Source organism: Lepidochelys kempii, chromosome 24, assembly GCF_965140265.1.
Source record: "Lepidochelys kempii isolate rLepKem1 chromosome 24, rLepKem1.hap2, whole genome shotgun sequence".
In the NCBI taxonomy this organism is placed as follows: domain Eukaryota; kingdom Metazoa; phylum Chordata; order Testudines; family Cheloniidae; genus Lepidochelys; species Lepidochelys kempii.
In genome coordinates, this window is record NC_133279.1 from 7,773,529 (window position 1) to 7,792,130 (window position 18,602).

The 18,602-nt window shown below is 50.1% G+C and overlaps 1 protein-coding gene across 1 annotated transcript; it reads left to right on the forward strand.

The window, feature by feature from the left end:
- Window positions 1–2,759: 2,759 nt before the first annotated feature.
- Window positions 2,760–11,762, forward strand: MLLT11 (MLLT11 transcription factor 7 cofactor). Its single transcript, XM_073323019.1, has 2 exons — window positions 2,760–2,996; window positions 5,962–11,762. The coding sequence occupies exon 2, from the start codon at window positions 5,968–5,970 to the stop codon at window positions 6,235–6,237; it is 270 nt and encodes an 89-aa protein (XP_073179120.1). The 5' UTR covers window positions 2,760–2,996; window positions 5,962–5,967; the 3' UTR covers window positions 6,238–11,762.
- The last annotated feature ends 6,840 nt before the right edge of the window (window positions 11,763–18,602 follow it).

An 18,602-nucleotide genomic window follows, 5' to 3' on the forward strand; every position in this document is an offset into this window, starting at 1 on the left:
GATTCTATACCAGGACAGACGCTGTGTGCGGACAAGGCCTTAGGCTGCTAAGTCTCTTAAGTGCTTTCAAAAATGTCACCCCATGCAGATGTCATTCTGATGGGCGTGGGGAAAGTTTTGTCCAGGAGGAAGGTTTTGCAGTGATTCCTAGAGGTAGCTAGACTCTGGATTCTCCTGATCTCCAGACAGTCATCCTCATCAGTTTGGCAAACCAAGCAAATGGTGCCTATCATTGATCGTGCCATGAGAACTCCCTTCTGAGCTCAGCGGAGAGGCCGGCTTACAAGCCCATTGCATTACGTGAGGCCATGTCATTTATAGACAAGGGGAGATGCAACCCTGTTTCAGACAACAGAGGTGTAAGGATTGGATGTTGTTCCAGGCTCGATCTTGACTTCAGTCTGTTGCAACGTGCCTCGTCTGATGAGACCTGCACGGATTCAGCTTTCTGAGCAGAAGCCATGGTGACGCCTGTCCTGCTGATGAATAAAGACGTGCTCATGGAGAGGGATGCTCCCGAGGGAAGCAGAGGTGACTGCTGGCCAGCGGGCTGCGTTAGATGGAGAGCTCCCAAAGGAGTTGTGACACTTGTCAAAAGGCATCACCTCATGTGTCCGAACGCATCAAGTCCCTCCAAGAAGCTAATCGGGCCGTGTGTGTGTACTTGTGCAGCATACTAGCAAAGAGAGACCTAGTACACTGGGATTGGGGAGACTCTATCTGCAGTGACAATAATCCCTAGCGCTTATCTAGCACTTCCCATCAGTCAAGTTCCAAGTGCTTTACAAGGGAGGTTAGAATAATCCCCATTTTACAGATGGGGAAACTGAGGCACTGGGCAGCATAGTGACTTGCCAAAGGTCACCCAGCAGGCCAGTTGCAGGGACAGGAATAGCACCCTGTGTCCTTTGTACTGGGGAACACTGCCTCCATAGCATGGCACCTCCACGGTGTGCAGACACAGAGCATTGAGCGACCACCACGGGGAGCCAGGTCGAGGGATGCTGTTTCCTGTTATGCAGTGGCAGGGTCCATATCCCTCTGAGAGCAGGAAGCAGGGGGTGTCTCCTGCTCAGCCCAGGGATATGGACCCTGCCACTGGGATGGAGGCAACCGTCATTCCATGGCAACATCCAAGTGATGTGCTGGAGGAGCAGCAGAAAAGCTCCCTAAAAGTAGGCGGGGGGCCACCGGTGCCTGAACCCTGGCCCCACCCCCTGCCCCGTGCTGCCTCAAGGCCCCGCTCCTTTTCCAGAGGCCCCGCCCCCAGGTCATCCTTCTCCCCAAGCCCCTGCCCTCACTCCGCCCACTCCATGCAAGGCCCTGCCCCTGCACTGCCTCTGCCCCCCAAGTGATGGGGCCGTGGTCCCCTGGGCCCACGCCCCTGGTTGGAGGGGTAACTTCGTGACATTTAATGGCCTGTGATATGCAGGAGGTCAGAGTAGATGATTTAATGGTCCCTTCTGGCTATGGATCCACGAGGGATCTCCCGACAACCCTAGCTGCTCCTGCTCACTTGGCCCCTAGCTAAGTGTCTGCTTGGAAGGACTAGATGCAGCTCTGGGTGTTCTTCCTCCTTGGTTTCTCCCATCAAACCTGTGTGCTCCTGATCAGTTTCCCACAGGGTCTGGCCTTCAGCATTCATCAGCAGAAAAGCAAAGGAAAACAAAACTACTTGACCTCTTCAGAAAACACCAGACAGAAAAATTTTTCTGGTTCCCGCAGCAGAGTTTGCACACCTGCTAGGTTGTGCAGCCCCTCCTCCACCGCAACCCCAGCTGGGCGAACATGACTGAACAAAACTTATGTCTATTTAGGGAGAGATAGCCTATCTTCGCAGCTGCACTAATTGCCCAGGCTCTAAGATAAGTGGATCTGAAAGCAAAAACATGGAGGCAGAAATAGACCGTCTGAAAACCTAACGCAGAGGGGGCTTGGCTTTGATGGGAATTATGTGCACACAGCAACAGGAAAACCATTCCTGTGGATGACCCAGAAGATCATTCTAATCCTATGCCAGTTGTAGAGTTGGATTTTATATCCTCGGTAATTTGATAGGAAGCAGGAACAATACAGCCTTATTTGGTATGGGGTCTTTTCAACAGGTGTCTTGAAAACATCTTGAGTTAATTAATTCCTCCCTTGTTGAGCAGGATTTAAGGGATTTACAGGTCAGTTTCCCCTCTGGAGCAGAACTCAGTGGTGCAGAGTCAAGTATCTGCTTAGCGTCACTTATTTATTTGCAAAATGTCCTCAGCTCCTCTATGAGACCTGCCCCGAAACCATTCCCAGAGCAGAGCTTTTACCAAAACATCCAGTCTTGATTTAAAAATGGTCAGTGATGGAGCATCCACCATGACCCTCGGGAAATTGTTCCGATGGTTAAATGCTCTCCCTTTACAAATGCACACCTGATTTCCAGTCTGAATGTGTCTAGCTTCAACTTCCAGCCATTGGCGCGTGTTCGACCTTTCTCTGCAAGACTGAAGAGCCCCTATTAAATATTTGTTCCCCATGTAGGTACTTACAGAACCTGCAGCTAAGATCAAGTGTGTGGATGAAGTCAAATCACTTCTGCTTTCAAGGCCCCCCCCCCCCGCTATAATAAAGCCTGGGTGAGGAAGTGAGCTGTAGCTCACGAAAGCTCATGCTCTAATAAATTGGTTAGTCTCTAAGGTGCCACAAGTCCTCCTTTTCTTTTTGCGAATACAGACTAACACGGCTGTTACTCTGAAACCTGTCATTAAACAGCAGAGCATTCGTACAGCTGCATCATCGGCCCACCAGCCCCGGGAGGAGGGGTAATAAATCTGCCTATTTAGGAGGGGCTGCATTGCGGAGACAGACAGACACACGCGCAAACTCACACTCAGACAAAAGCAAGGCAGAAAATTCTGCAAGCCTGACGTCCAGCTGCCTCTGAAGACAAGTACGGCACAACGAAAACCCTGTCAGCTGGGTTAGCAGCCAGCAGATCCAACCCTTCCTTAAAACAGGTAACAAAATCAGCATTATTCTTTCAAAGGAAAGCTGAGCCACTTGGGCGGGGGGTGGGGGGGGTCTTCCTGAGGCTTGGATTGCTGGTGTGTCAGCCCTCAGAGGCTTTCCAGGCATCTGAAGAAGTGGGGTTTTTTACCCACTACAGCGGATGCCCAAATAAATCTGTTAGTCTTTAAGGTGCCACCAGACTCCTCGTTGTTTTTGTGGATACAGACTAACATGGCTACCCCTCGGATACAGGGAAGGAGACGAAAGGGAGCATATCTGATCAGTTTAGCACCGGGCTTTCACTGCAGTTGAATAAAGGCTCCATTCCCCCCTCTAACCTGGCTGCCTGAGCGTGAACATGATTCCGTTAATAAAGGGGACGCGCTTCTCTTTAGATCTGAGGACGGTAGGCGACGCAGAGGACGTGTAAATTGCCTTTTTTAATATCTGCCGCTTTTTAAATATATATAATTATCCTCCCTCCTCGTGGCTTTGAGGCTGGCGTTGCTGAGTGCATTTCTAAATCAAGCAGATTGCCCGGTGCTAAATGCACGATGGGTCTAATTTTAATAATCTGCTGTCCTCTTGCAAAAAGAAAGCCCGAAATATACCCGTGAGCAGAGTGCTATTTAAAAAACACAGTTGTTTGTTTTGTGGAAGGGGATGACATACAGTCTTCCCAGTACATTTTGATTTTTTTTAAATTTAGAAGCAAACTGGTCCCTGTGTAATTTGATGGGAATGTGAGTGCCCTGTTGCAGAGGATGTTGGAAACCCATTGGAATTAAGCCTCGTAAGAAACAAGCAGTCAGTGGAAAGCGAGGGATATATAGATAGATTGACTAAAATCAAAGACAGCGAGGACCAAAGGACACAGTCCTGCCAGGAAAATGCACATTAAGGGTTGGATTCACTTGGACCAGGGTAGGCCAGGCCTTTGGGGAGTGGGGAGAATTGTATATTAAGGTGGTATCAAAGTGAAGAGCAAGGGCGGGGGAGGGGCTCTGCAGCAAATTCGCCTGGGTGGGGCCACTGCAGGAACCGTTTGGCTCGACACACAATGGATCTCGTAGTTTGGGATGTGCCGAGCAGCTGGAGCTGGGAGAGGCGTTTCAGGTGGGCAAGGAGGTGTGCGATGGGGGGGGGGGGGGCCTAGAAACCCGAAGCAGAGCTTCGTTACAGCTGATTGGACACGATTTGGTCCTGATTCTGCTCTCACATCTGGCGGGGAGGGGTTGGACTGATGTCAGTGGAGTGACTCCTGACTTGAGCAGGGGTGTGCTGGAAAGAGGATGAAGTCCTTTGTCTTTGTGGGCATGGGCGGGGTTTGGGTATGCATACACACCCCCTCCCCACAGATATACATGCATGCCCACACAGTTATACGCACGCATACAATCGTAATGCCTCTTAGACTTCTTCTCATCAGAGGCACTCAAAGTGCTTTACAATGGAGGTCAATATACCTTTGAGGAAATGGGCCATTATCCCATTATATAGATGGGGAAACTGAGGCACAGAGCTGTGAAGTGAGCTACCCAGCAGACCAGTGGCCAAGACAGGAACAGAGCCCAGATCTTCTGAGTCCCACTAGGCAACACTGTCCCCCACAGGCGTAGGTGTACGTGTACACACAAACACACACACACACACACTATTCTATCCAGAGAGTTATAGTCAAAGGACAGCAAGAATTTGTGGTGCGTCCTTATGATGAATCCTACAAATCCTAATAATATTTCTGTTCCTGTTTTATTCCCATGTCCGCACTTAGTTCTGTTCGCAGTCCCAGTCACCCGCAAATTCTCAACACTACAAACAAACCACAGGGGATATTATTTCCACATCCCTCATGATTAGTTTCCTACCATGCAAACGTTAGGGTGGCGCCTTCCGAGACCATTTGTATCTACATATCCAAGGGAAATGCTATAGAGAAGCCAATCATAAGCCCTAGGACCCAGATCCTGAAAGGGAGTTAGGCATAAATACCTTTGAGTATCTAGGCCCTAGCTCGTACCTAGCGCTTTTCATCAGCAGCTCTTAAGGCACTTTACAAAGGACGTCAGTAGCATCGCTGCCATTTTATAGATGGGGAAACTGAGGCACAGAGTGGTTAAGTGACTTGCCTGAGGTCACCAGTGGCAGAACGCAGACTAGAACCCACCTCTGCTGAGTCCCAAGCCAGTGCACTAGCCACTAGGCAGCAGCTGCTTTGGATCCTTTATCAAAATCGGACAAACCAGCTGCTGAGGACCAACGTGTGGCTGCTGGAATAGAAGGCGGCTGTAAAACCAGCTCTTCGCAGCCTGGGGAGGGGAAGCTCCTGAAGGACTCGGGGGCCGGGACCTGTCCCAGGATTTGTGGGATGTTCCCATCCCATAATTTCTTCATTAGGAGGTGTATGGCGGTACCACCTAGGGGTCCCATTGTGCTGCACGGACACAGAGTAAGAGACAATCCCTGCCCCAGAGACCTTACAATCTCCCTAGATCAGACAGAGGAAGGAGCGTTAGTACTAATTTACAGATGGGGCGCTGAGACCCACATCTTCAAAGGTACTGAGGTGCCCGACAGCCACGATGTCAGTGGGCCTGGGCCGAAGTGACCTGCCCTAGAGTACAGAGAAGGGTGCTGGGGAACCCAGCGCTCCCGAGCCCTAGCCTGCTGCCTTATCCACCCACCCACAGAGCAATATTCTTCGCCGCCAGCATTGATTGGGGAAGGGACCATTGTACCAGGGCCCTGACCCCCAAAACGTCCGTAACTGTGGTGAAATGGGATGAGGTGGGGCCCCAGCAGCCGATGTATTGGGGCCCCAAATTTCTCTCCACAGGCCTGTTCACAGGGTTGGGGCCTGGGCCCTGTGGTAATCATGAAGCAGTGACGTTTTCGATCATTCCGTAGCCCGAGTGGCTAGGACTGCGTGGTAGCCCGCGGCTTCAGAAGACTTTCCTGTCTTCTTCCTTGTAGGCGGAGATGCTGGACACGGCGAACAGCCAGTACGACTCCTTCCTGTACTGGAGAATGCCCATCCCAGAGCTCGACCTGGCGGAGCTGGAGGGGCTGGGGTTGGCCGACGCGGCACTCTACAAAGCCAAGGGCGGTGTGGGCAAGCGGCCTGGGGACTGGAAGCAGCTCAGGCAGGACATCGCCGAGGAAGAGGACACTCTCCTGCCGTTCAACAGCTTCAATTTCTGGCGCGCGCCGATAGCCAGCATTAGCGCGTTAGATTTTGAGCTGGTCTGATGCCAGCGGCCCGAGCACGCGGCCGGGTCTCTTTGGTTAGGTCTCTGTGTTGTCCTTTACGTTGAAAGTGGTCGCTGACGATGCTGATTAACGAATCGCCCAGTGATGACACCTCCAAGACTCATCGTCCGTGTCCCCCCCCCCGCCCACCTTCTCTCTTCTCAAGGGTATGTCTACACGGTACATGCGGGTGTCGGCACACCTGAGCTAGCATTACTCTAGCCAGCGCGGGTAACCATCGCAGGGTAGTTGCGGCAGGCCGGCCATTTGTCCGGTTTTAAGCCGGGCCGTCCTTTTTTTCTGTGGGTGGGCCCCTGTCCAGCACCGGGATAACGCCGGTCACGGGTTTGTCCGGTATCAGGCATGGAGGACATCAGGGGCAGAGTGGCGCATTCTTCAACATGCTGGTGTGACTGGAGTCGGGGCGGGGGAGCTTCCCCAAAAGTGGGGGGGGGCAGGGACCCCCACCCTCTCCCTGGCACTGCCCCTGCCCCTCCTCTTACCACCGAGACCCCACCCCTGGCCAAGCCAGAAGTGGGGCTGGGGAGCCCGGGCCCCATCACCTGCCTGGGGTACAGGGGGCTTGAGAGTAGCCCCTGGCCTGTGTTCCCACCCCACCCCCCAAGCCCTCCGCCCAGGGCAGGTGGAGGGTCCGCAGCTCCCCACCGCTGCCCAGGCTCCCCTGGGCTCCTGTTGCCGGTCTGGCCAGGGGGTGGGACCTTGGGGGAAGAGAAGGGGCAGGGACAGGGCCCGTGGCAAAAAGTGGCCCCTGGCCCCCCCTGTTCCAGCACCCCTGACTGGGGTGCTCTCCAACATGCCATCCATCCGGTCACGCCAAAGGGCAGTGTCACACAGCTGGGGTCAGCCCCACGCCATTCCCAGAAGTACTGGAATGTCTGGTAATTCTGGGGTGCATCAGTGGCCCCCTTAACATCTGGTGGCCCAGGCTAGCCACCCCAATACTAGCCTGCCAGAGTCCCGGGGTGCCTATTTGGGTTGCCAGCCCATGCCAAAGTCCGTCTCACCCTTTTCTACCCTGCTATTGTTACTCATGCTGGCTAGACCAAAACAAACCGGGGCGTGCCAAGCCATGCGGCAGTCACACCGTCACGTGCCCGTGGTTAGCTCACAAGTGTTGGAAGCCATATTCAGTTTGTCTTGGTGTGAGCAGGCATTGTGCCATAGCCCTGACCGTACCTGTGCGAGAACGTGCTAGAGAACCACGAAGTAGCGGTCGGATTTGAGCTCATTCCTATTGTGTTTTATTAAGAAACGTGCGTGCAAACAGAAGACCACCTCACCTGTCCAAATTCCCCTCTTAGCTGAAGTCCGATCACATTGCCCTGGGGTGGCGGACATCCCTGCTTCTCTAAACGCTCCCATTTTTCCAACCTGCGCTCAGTTTCCCCACCCTTTCCATTTGGATATTCAAGGTTTCTCTGCCAGACAAATGCCAGCGGGCCCTTTCTTCTGCTCAATAGGGGCTAATCAGGCGCAAGCCTCGTTCCTGAAAAGGAGTCCCAGGCTCTCCACCTTGTCCAAAACTGCAGAGCAAAGAGAAAACCATCAGTGTGAGAATTTTGCTAGGAACGTGGATACATTTTCATTAGGATGCAGGGAAATTTTGGGGACAGAGCCTCAGGAGGTATCGATGGAGCCTGTTTCCACCAGCCGCAGATCTGGCCCATGCTGCCTGACCCACTAAAACCAAATACAGCCACCACATCAGTTTTGCCTTAAAGACTTGGGGTTAAATATTGCTCGGGCTCCCATCTCCTGGGATTACTGCCACATTGAACATGGGTCGCATGTGGGCTCTGAGGGCCCGATTCTGATTGCCTTGTAGTGCCTCGCGCCACGAGCCAGGCATTGGCCTTCTAAAGCCAGGGAGCAAGGTGCTACTCCGTGTGAGGATGGCTATCGGAACCGGACCCTTACAGCTGGCTCTTGCTGCCCGTATCACAGGAGGGCCACGCTGCTAATCCTCTCGCTGGTGATCATCCGATTCACCCCCGCTGAAATATTTTGGGGCTGCGTCTGAGTAGCTACTCGTCAGTGGGACGAAGGCCTGGGCAGCCTGCTTACTGAGCAGTAGCTGGCTCTGCACGTTGCTCTAGTTAGGGCGGCTTTGAGCAGTAAGGACCAGAGCCACAAGAATCATAGGACTGGAAGGGACCTTGAGAGGTCATCTAGTCCAGTCCCCTACTCTCATGAAGTATTCGGATGCTCATGGAGTATCAAGAGTATTAGGCATTGTGCTTTACCAACCCCACTGGCTTCACGGGCGGCTGTGGGCTCCGTCAGCCCCGGCCTGCTTCACCTGGCTGGCGTCAGGCTTGGAGCGAGGGGAGAGCCCGGCTCAGATGAAGGCTGATTGGGGAGGAGAGCAGATCTCCAGCTGTGAGAGAGCAGCTGAGCCTTCCAGAGCCTCCCTAGGGAGAGGTAGGAGAGTTGTGGGACTATGGCTGGGTCTATGTCAGCCGTGAATGACCTGACCCTGCCGCTGAGTTAGTCTGCTGCAAATGGTGCCCTGCCTGAAGGGGGCGACTGCTTGGGAATAGACCTTTTGTTTCCTTACGCCTGACTGCGGACCTAGTGCTGACTTGTCCGGAGCCGAGCAGCAAACTGACCGCAGCTGCCTAGCTCCCATTGATTTCAATGGGGGTTAGGCACCTAAATACCTATGAGGATCTGGGCCTTAGCGGCTACTTGGAGTGAGTAGTCCTCAGGGGAAGGGGTTAAACAAACAAAACAAAAAAACAGTTTTTCTTCCCCCCAAGTGCAAAAGAAGTGTCTGGAAACAAGTGGTGGAAAATCTGGGAGGTTTTTTTAATGTCCACTTAAATAAAAAAAGGCCCGTTGGCTGGATTGTTCACACCTGTGCTGACGCCAGCTATGAGACACGTTAGCCCAAAAGGCAACAGGACAAAAGAGATGAAAAAGACTGAAGAGGAGGGTTTGTGCTTAAGGGTAGCATTGCTCCAGTGTACCTGCTGTTTATGGTTCTCAGTGCTGCAAGGGAGGCTAGGAACGTCTATACGGAGATTAATTGTAACAGATCTATGGCAACCTTGGACTTCACAGAGGTCACCATGCTGCATCAGGTGGTTGTTTGGAATTTCAGAGTGATAGAACCCAGAGCCACTGCTCCAGGCCTCTACAGTGTGAGCTCAGAGTGAATTTCCTTGAGCAGCTACCAGTATAGGGTCTATGACCCACAGTGGAGCAGTTCTGATTCCACCCACCAGAGGACAGGGGTGCGGCTGCAAACTAGCCGGTTCTTGATATTATGATGCTAGTCAGGAAAGCCACAATGTGCAGCAACTCAAAGCCTTCCAGGGAGCTTGCAGAGTATGTAACGTGTAGAAGGGAACGAGGCAGCCCGAACTAGTAAACGGCTATGAAAAATGTAAATTCCACATACAGAGCATGGCTATTTCACCTTCCAAAAATACCCAGGCTGTGGACTTTAAGATTTTTAAACTGGAGGTGAAGAATGTAAACTTTCCTTCGCAGGCCTATATGGTTTTGTGTCCCAAGCCAAAAAGCCATGGAAACCAGGGGAGAGGTACTTATAATGAAACTTTAAATAAAATTAGTTTTTAAAAAAGTACATATTCCTGTGGACACTTGAAATCCATACAGACTGGAACAAAACACTCTTTATAGCTGCTATTCCTCAGCTGCCTTCAAACCGTTTAAAGGTCTTTTGACTATCTATGGTAAACGGACATGCCAAACAGTGGGTGTGCCTGGTCTGAAACGCCTGCCTTCTTGCCTGGGGGAGTGAAAAATCAAGAGGCTCCTAAAATAAAGGGTCTGCTTCTCCTTTACCCTGCACCAGTGCCAACTCAGTGTAAGAGACACTTGTATGGGAAGTGCTTTCTGTTTCAGGAGAAATCCTGCAATTTTGAAAAAAAATTTCCCATTCCAGAACAAAAAACAAAACAATTCAAAAATTTCCTGTGAAACAAAATTGCAGGTGCGGGGGGACTATTTTAGGTGGATCACAATGGTTCACTCTGATTTCAGCTTTTTCAAAATTGTATATTCTATTGTCTAAAGTCAAACTATTGACCAATCAATCATTTTGAAATGGAACATCAGCAAGTTTGGTTCCCGAAAGAGTGAAATGGAACTTTCCGACTTTACCGGAACGCGCCATTACGACTTTGTTTCTGAAATGAAAGGGTCAAAATTGACACATTCCCGACAAACACTTTGATTGGGATGAACCAGTATTTTCCAAAGGAAAAACGTGCAACTCGAAACCTTCCCAGCAGCTCTAGTGACAGACACAGCCATTCTGAGCAGATAGCACTGGATATCCACTTGGCGTTGGGGTAAATTCTATCCAAAGGTGCAGGGTACCAGAGAACTGGGCCCAAGTCTCCAAGACCGACGTGTTTAATGTTCAGTGTGCCTTACAAAGAGTAAGAAAGCAGGTCAGTGAATGGGAGAAATCTACTAAATTAAACTGAAACAAAAACCATTGAATTCTCCATCCACACTTCATTGCTGGTTTGGAGTCAGTGCTGATACAAGAGGCCTAGGAATGGATTACAGAAACCTGCCTTCATCTTGGTTTCTGTGTGAAATCTGAGGCTATGTCTTCACCCTTCATGAGATCTTTCTACATCCTGAATTTAGAACCGGCATGCTTCCAGGGTCTATATATTCCTCAGATCTCACAGAGAAACAAAGGTGTCCTGATCAAGCCAATATGGTCAAGGGGAGTTGTGCGTGTTTGGTCAATAGGTACCGGGGCCCTTAGGTTCATGCACACAATCTAATGGACTGAAGCAACTGCTGAGAACTAGAAATCTCAATATCTGGGTAGGTTAAGTATCATACACTGTACGCAGAATGTAATGCTACTGTACTTTCTCCTAGACCATGCACAGCTGATTACAGGGCTGTATAGGTGTCCAGTAGTCCTCTTACATACAGAATCTGCAGCGTATACACACCAGTTCTGTGTATGGCTCTCTCGTACATTGCAAGTTGCAAAAGGCTCCTGAGTAAGTTGTGTTAGTCCCCCCTTTTATAAGGACAGATGCCTTGTTTGCCTTCACAAATCGTTCAGTCTTCCACTTGCCCAGCTGTCTAGCACTTCCACTGCTTCTTTGTGTTCTCCAGGACGGAATGAGCGAAACCGATGCCAGAGGTGTTTTCCAAAATCTTCAAGTGTAACGGTCCCAAACTCTAACCGATGGCTTCACCTGGCAGTCCGGCACTGTGCTGCCTCCGAACAAACATTAATAAAGTGTTTCACCCCTGAACCACACTAAATCTTCTCTGCGTGAATATTATGCCACGATTCGTATTCTTTGAACTAAAATGTTTATTGCAGCAACAGATTCACCAAACTGTCACTCTGCTGCTTTTGCTGTCTATTGCTTTTGCCGGGCATTTAGAAGTCTGGCATTTCCGCTAAGATTTCAGCTTCCTCACCACTTTGTACTCCATAATATCATCTTTCACCTCTCTTGCCATTTCATAATAATAAAAGAGTATGAAACTAAGAGGCTTTATCTGTATTTTCTGGGGAACACTCTCCCCTTGCTGGGTGTAACTATGGAATTCAAGTGTGTGGATACATCAAAACAAAGATCTACTGGTTTTCCTTATGGCTATTTTCTAGTTTTCTGCTTTCCCATCTGAGAGGGCCCAATTGCGGAGACTGTTGTAGGTTTATTTCCATCATTTCTGATATCGCTATAACTAGCCTGGGCTGCAAAAAAGGAATTTTCATCCTGCCGAAGATGCCAAGATTTAGGGAAAATTTTCATTCTAAATTGGAGTAAATATCGCAACATTTTTCATGGGACAGAAAGTAAAAAAAAACAAGATGGAAATTTGTTTTGGCTTGCTGTGTGCCTTCCTTGTCAATTTTATCTTCTGCCTGCAGGGAAAAGGTGAAATTGACAAGATCCTTCTCCATGAGCCTTCAGGGTTCCAGCATTTGGATTTTTTCCCCCAATAGAAAAACTGAATTTTTTCAACCAAATTGAAATTTTCCCACAGACAATTTTCATTTTTGCACAAAGGGCCTATTCAGTTGGAAAACTGAAGCCCAGACCTAGCCGTAACATCACATTCTCACAGATCCTTTGACTTCGCTACATTCCCACAGAATGGGCAGCAAGTCAGATGCCAGCAGCCAGTCTTTAAGAACATAAGAATGGCCACACAAGGTCAGACCAATAGCCCATCTAGCCCAGTGTCCTGTCTTCCCACAGAGGCCAATGCCAGATGATTCAGAACAGGGTAATTAAATCAAGTGATCCATCCCCTGTTGTCCAGTCCCAGCTTCTGGGAGTCAGAGATTTAGGAACACCTGGAGCATGGGGTTGCATCCTTGACCATTTTGGCTAATAGCCATTGATGGGTCTGTCCTCCAGGAACTTCATTCTTTTTTGAACCCAGTTATACTTTTGGCCTTCACAACATCCCCTGGCAATGAGTTCCACTGACTGTATGTTGTGTGCAGAAGTACTAACTTTGGTTCGTTTTAAACCAGCTGCCTATTACTATCATTGGGTGAGCCCTAGTTCTTGTGTTATGTGAAGGAGTAAATAACACTTCCTAATTCACTCTATCCACACTGTTTATAATTTTATAGACCTCTATGATATCCCACCCCCCTTTAGTCATCTCTTTTCTAAGCTAAACAGTCCCAGTGCTTTTAATCTCTCCTCCTAGGGAAGCAGTTCCCAGCTCCTAATTATTTTTGTTGCCCTTCTCTGTACTTTTTCCAATTCTAATCTACCTTTTTTGAGATGGGGTGACCTCAACTGCCTGCAGCATTCAAGACGTGGGCGTACCATGGTTTTAGATAGCGGCATGGTGATATTTTCTGCCTTTGCATTTGAAGGATAATTAACGACGGCAGGGAAAGCGTTTGGAAGATGTAAACTCTCTACACCGTGCGCTTGATTCTGCATCTCCCTGCACCGTCTGCAGTAATCAACACAAGCACAAAGTGAAGGAGAAATACTGCCAGATCAGGATGATAGCATTTTGCACTGTGCTCTGGAGTAAATGGCTGTATAAGGTGCAAAATAATGGGGAGCCAGGGCCACAAAACATTAAGTATTATTATTAATAATAATAATAGTGTATCTGCTTGGTCTAGATTGAGCTCTTAGCGGTACGGTGTCTGCCCTTTGTTTTTCACTAGGTCTGTTGTCTGCTTCCAGTGGTCCATTGCACTGGGTTCTCAGCTGGTGTAGACCAGCATAGCTCCACTGAAACCAACCAAGCTCCCAGCCTAGAACCTGTCCCATCATGCCATCTTCTCTTCCGATTGTGGTGACAGGGTCTGTTACAGGCTTCACTCACTGCAAGAGCGCCTCTTTCCCCGCCTGGCCTTGCGAAGCAGCTTTCTTTCCATATGGCTCCCCCCGCCCATGGTCACTCCGTCAGCGCGGGGCTCTCTCTCAGCCCTCTGGCTAGGTCGCTGTGTGATCCCCCCTTCCAGGGAATCAGAGTCTCACCAGGCATCTCCAACAATCCAGCACCACTTCCCAATGGCTGGTAGGGGAACCCAGGCCCTCCCTCTACACTGGGTTCCAACCCAGGGACCCCATAACCAGCAGCCACGGTCCGCACTGTCCCCCTTCTTGCTGCTGTTACCTGGGTTTCTTCCTACCCTGCCTTCTTAGGCTCTCTTTCCCCACAACTCCTGTGGGGTTGACTCTCCCTCCAGGGCTTATTCTCCCCCTGGCTTTCCTCCTCCCCACTTCCCAGCTCCCAGAGAGCAACTTGCAGATTCCCTCCCTGCTCCTACAAAACTCTTCCCTTTCTATTCCTTACCCAGGTTCTCCCCCTGCTGGCCTCCCTCAGCAATTACTATTTATAAATCCCTGGACCTCCCTTCAGGTGCCACTGAGAAGGTGAAGTGGCCTCTTCGGGGCCACCTTAACCCTTTCAGGACTGGTGCGGGGTGATCGCCTTTGGCATTAATGCAGTGGTGGATTAGCCACTGGGCCAATGGGGCCCGTGCCAAAAAGCCCCGGCCAATTGGGGGGCCCCAGCGAAATAGGCGCCCCCATGCCCTGACCCCCCTCCCTGGCAGGAGCGCTGGGACCCCAGCTGCAGCCCTGGGACTGGAGCAGCTCTACCTCCCTGCCATGGCCTCTGGGCTGGAGGGCTCTCACCCCTCACTGCGGCCCCGGAGCTGGGGCCACAGTGGGAGGCAGAATGGGGCAGAGCCGCAAGCAGAAGGGGCAAAATGGGAGTGGGACTGCAGACAGAGGGGATTGGGAGGGCCCCCCCACTTACTCTGGCCCAGGGCCCCACGAAACCTTAAACCGCCTCTGCTAGTCAGTGTCACAAATAAAGTTGTTTTTTAAACAAGAGGTCAGCTGACTCAAAAAAACCCAAACCACTGTTGTTTTTTTTTTAAAAAAGCTCTCTTTTCCCAATCCCTTGTCTTTTGAGACAGGCTCCCCATCATACAAGCTGCCAGGCCATGGAAAACGGAGAGAATTTTCCTTGAGACTGGTAGGCACAGACACACCTTTATGCATCAGTTCACAGAGCTTTGGCAGGGTGACACGCCGCAGCCAATGGGTAAACAGTCTGGAGAAGAGACGGAATTTCATTTACGCTCATTAAAAAGAAAAATCCAGAGGCTATTACACACATGTGCTTTTGACACTTGATCCTATTTGCAGCCCAAATGTAACTTTATTCAGATCTCCGAACCTCTCAATCTAACCATGTCACATTTTCATGCTTCTTCCCGAGAAGTTTCCTTTGCAAAGCTGGAAAGCCCATATATCTTGTCTCAATTCTCAGTCCGTCTACGCCTATGTGTTCCCTCTGCTTTCTGCAGAGGTTCCCACTGGAAGTTTTACCCTGTGTCCAAAATTTCTGGTTTAAAAAGGCTCTAAAATCCACATGCAGACTTCGATTTTTCTGTTGCAGTACAGTCAAGGAAATTAGCTCTGATTCAATAGAGGGAAAATGAAAGACTCCAGTAAGCAGCTAGGGGTATGTAATCATGACTCACTCCTCAACCATTTCCTGAACAATGGGACTGAGCGTAATCAAAGGAAAGCCAGCGACTGGGTCATTTCGACAAGCGGTTCTGGACACACAGCTCCCCTACCATGAGCAGACGGCACATAGAATGTTACTTTGACTCACTCCATTACTATGGGGACTCAATGGTCTCAAGTTGCAGTGGGGGAGGTTTAGGTTGGATATTAGGAAAAACTTTTTCACTAGGAGGGTGGTGAAACACTAGAATGCGTTACCTAGGGAGGTGGTAGAATCTCCTTCCTTAGAAGTTTTTAAGGTCAGGCTTGACAAAGCCCTGGCTGGGATGATTTAATTGGGGATTGGTCCTGCTTTTGAGCAGGGGGTTGGACTAGATGACCTCCTGAGGTCCCTACCAACCCTGATAGTCTATGATTCTATGACTCTGCTGAAAGGACAGCCCTGCTGCCCAACTCCAGCTCTGGCCCAGGCTCCCGGCAGCTCCGGCACCTGCACTCCTGATCCCGGAGCTCCTCAAAAAACAGATGCTGCAGTCCTGCCCACCAGGTTGATACTCAGCATCAGAGGGCTTGGGCACCTGTTACAGCATCCTTGGGAGCTGAGCACCACTGCTGAAGGGGCTGGCAAAGGGCGAGTGCAGGGGAGTTACTATGTAAGCATGAACGGCGAGCGAGCTCATGAAGTTGCCAAAATGCCAGTTAGATTCTAACAACCTAGATTTGCCAGTTGGATAAGTGTTGTAGCCAATATTGTGATGGAATGTAATTAGGATCACACCTTTTTATTGAGTGCAGGGGAGGGTTAGGTTACTGTGGTGGGTTTAGTACCTCGTCGGCCCCTTAAGTCAGGAGGGTGGGAGGTAATCCCGCCTCTCTAAGCCTACGTCCATTTTCTAACACCTCCCCGGTTGTCAGCACAGTGTTGCCCAATGGCCAGAGTCCATCTACTGCCTCTTCCTGAGTGGGGTAGCGCGGCCTAGCAGCCAGAGTCCATTCAGTGTGACTCTAGAGGAGTGTGGCCCAATGGCCAGAGTCCACCTAATTCTCCTCCCCTAGCTGCCAGTGTCAATACAGCCACCTTTGGAAGCAGGGTAGGATGGCCTAGTGGCCGGTGCCTGGGGGCCATCACAAGGGGGTGGCAGCCCCCGGTAGGGGGGCCCGGACCCACCTGACTCTACCGGACTCCAAACCAGGGCTCTGCCAGGGGCAGAGCGGTCTGCCACAGGGTCAGCGGGGAATGCCACCGAAACAGGCTGCCCTCATAAGGGTGGGAGGTACAACTCCCTCACCGGGTCACTGCCTGCCGGCTCTCCTGCAGCAGTGGTCCATGTGGTATCGGGGTCTCCAGGCTCCTCAGCACCAGCCGCTCCCTGGGCTTCCGGTAGCGGCAGGCCTCTGGTCCAGGCTTCTGGCTCTTCAGCTCTCGCAGGTAAAGGCTGTAACAGCTCCTGGGCTGGAGCCCCTGCCAAGTGTCCTTCCTCCACCACAGTCAGCCTGAGCAGCTTTACAGGCTTTTATATCTGACTTCCAGGTGGAGCATGCCTAGCAGAGCCTCGGGCGGGTCTTCCTCTGCTAGGAGGGAAGTATTAACCCCCTCCTTACCAGTGCGGGGTCGATCCGCCCCGTCACCGTTACTGATTGTAATGATGAGTTCTTTTCAGGTCAGCTTTTATCTGCAATCTATAGCTTATTAATTTACCCACAAACACATATGTATGTATTCAACAGTTTATAGATCAAGGTCAGGGACACCAAACTTGTACTGAACATGCCAACACTCTCTTGCAAGCAATTGTCATAGACTAGGGTCGAGGCTCAGCTGTTAGACCATACAACAATGCAAATCACTATGATATTCTTATTACATTTACTTACGATCCTCAGTTCATTAGGACCTCTAACACTTATCACACTTCCAGTCCTTCTCCCAGGAGTAAGGAAGTATTTGTGTTAAAGACACCATTAAGAGCATGTTCCCTGCTATTTGCATGACTTGGTCTGAAAGGGACAGGTTTAAAATATCAAAAGCAACTAAAGTTATTGCTTAAAATCACTCTTAGGCCAATTTGCTTGGGCTTACAAAGGAGAGCATGCGTACAGCACCAGTTAGCTAAAAACTAATACAAGGTGTTACTGAGAAGCGTAGAGTCAGCCAAAGAACCTTCCGTTATGTAATATTCAAGAACAGAGAGAGAAATGCAATTCCTGAAAGGAAATTTCTTCTCCTTAGCTGTGTAACAGGGGAAGGCTGGTCACCATCCCGGCCTGAGTGTGCAGGACTCAGAACTTCTGGACTTGTGCAGCTCGTTCGTGGGTTCCATCACCTCCGAGGTCCACACGGTGACCCCAGGTTTATAGACTCTTGTTTCTGGATGTGCTGGAGGAGGCCAAACCTCTGATTTCTATTGGGCACTGGGCAGCTCCGGTATATTCAGATTTCAGTTCCCTTAGTTTCTCTGCTGCTTCCGTCGGTATCCAGTAGATGGCATTGGTGTAAGACAAACTTCTTTTTCCTCATAGGGTTTAATATTTGATTCATTTCACAGACAGTACGTCAGTATTAGTCCTGGCTGTTAATGGGAATCTCCCCGTTTTAAGCAATTTCTCTCAATATTCCAAAGTTATACTCCGATTAGGTGTTCAGGTCTTTCAATCCTCAATGGCCCAGGAAAATCTTGGTGGATTTTGTTTAGACTTTTTAAAGGTTTGTATTTTTGTTCAGAAGATTTGGGTAAATGATCCCTTCTTGGAGTTATTTGCCAGCCCTTAGAACACACAGGCCCCTTGTCCCTGCTGGATTTGAACATGCCACCAATCTAAATCATCGCAGACTTATCACGCCCCTGGTCAGTGACCCCCGTAGGAGAATTTCTTCCTTCTTCAAGTTTCTTTGATCGGGGCAGGGCAGGGTCACTCACAGGCTTGGCTGGTTCCACCGAGAGTGCATAGAGGGCTAAGAGGATAAATACATTACTGATTGGGCAGTGCCTGGTTACTGTGGGAATGAAAGCCAGAGAAAGACCACAGACAGTCACAGCAAACACACACACACACCCTGCTCAAAGCGGAGGCAGGAGCCCAGCCTAGCCATAAAGATCAACTGACTTCTCTTTGCTTTTGCCCTCTGACAGCAGCCCAGAAATCAATGGGCCCATAGAGCCGAAGGCTATTGGTTATTGGTGATGTCACAGAACAGTGCATCCTGGGACAGCTGCAGTGTGAACCAGAGAGTCCCAAGGGGATTTCGGATGGAAACAAAGGAATGAGATAAAAAAATGAGTTAAGCTTTAAAACAGTCCCCATGCTAGCCTGGCACAGAAACCTGCGCTCGCCCTCTTTCTTTGGTGCTTATAGAGT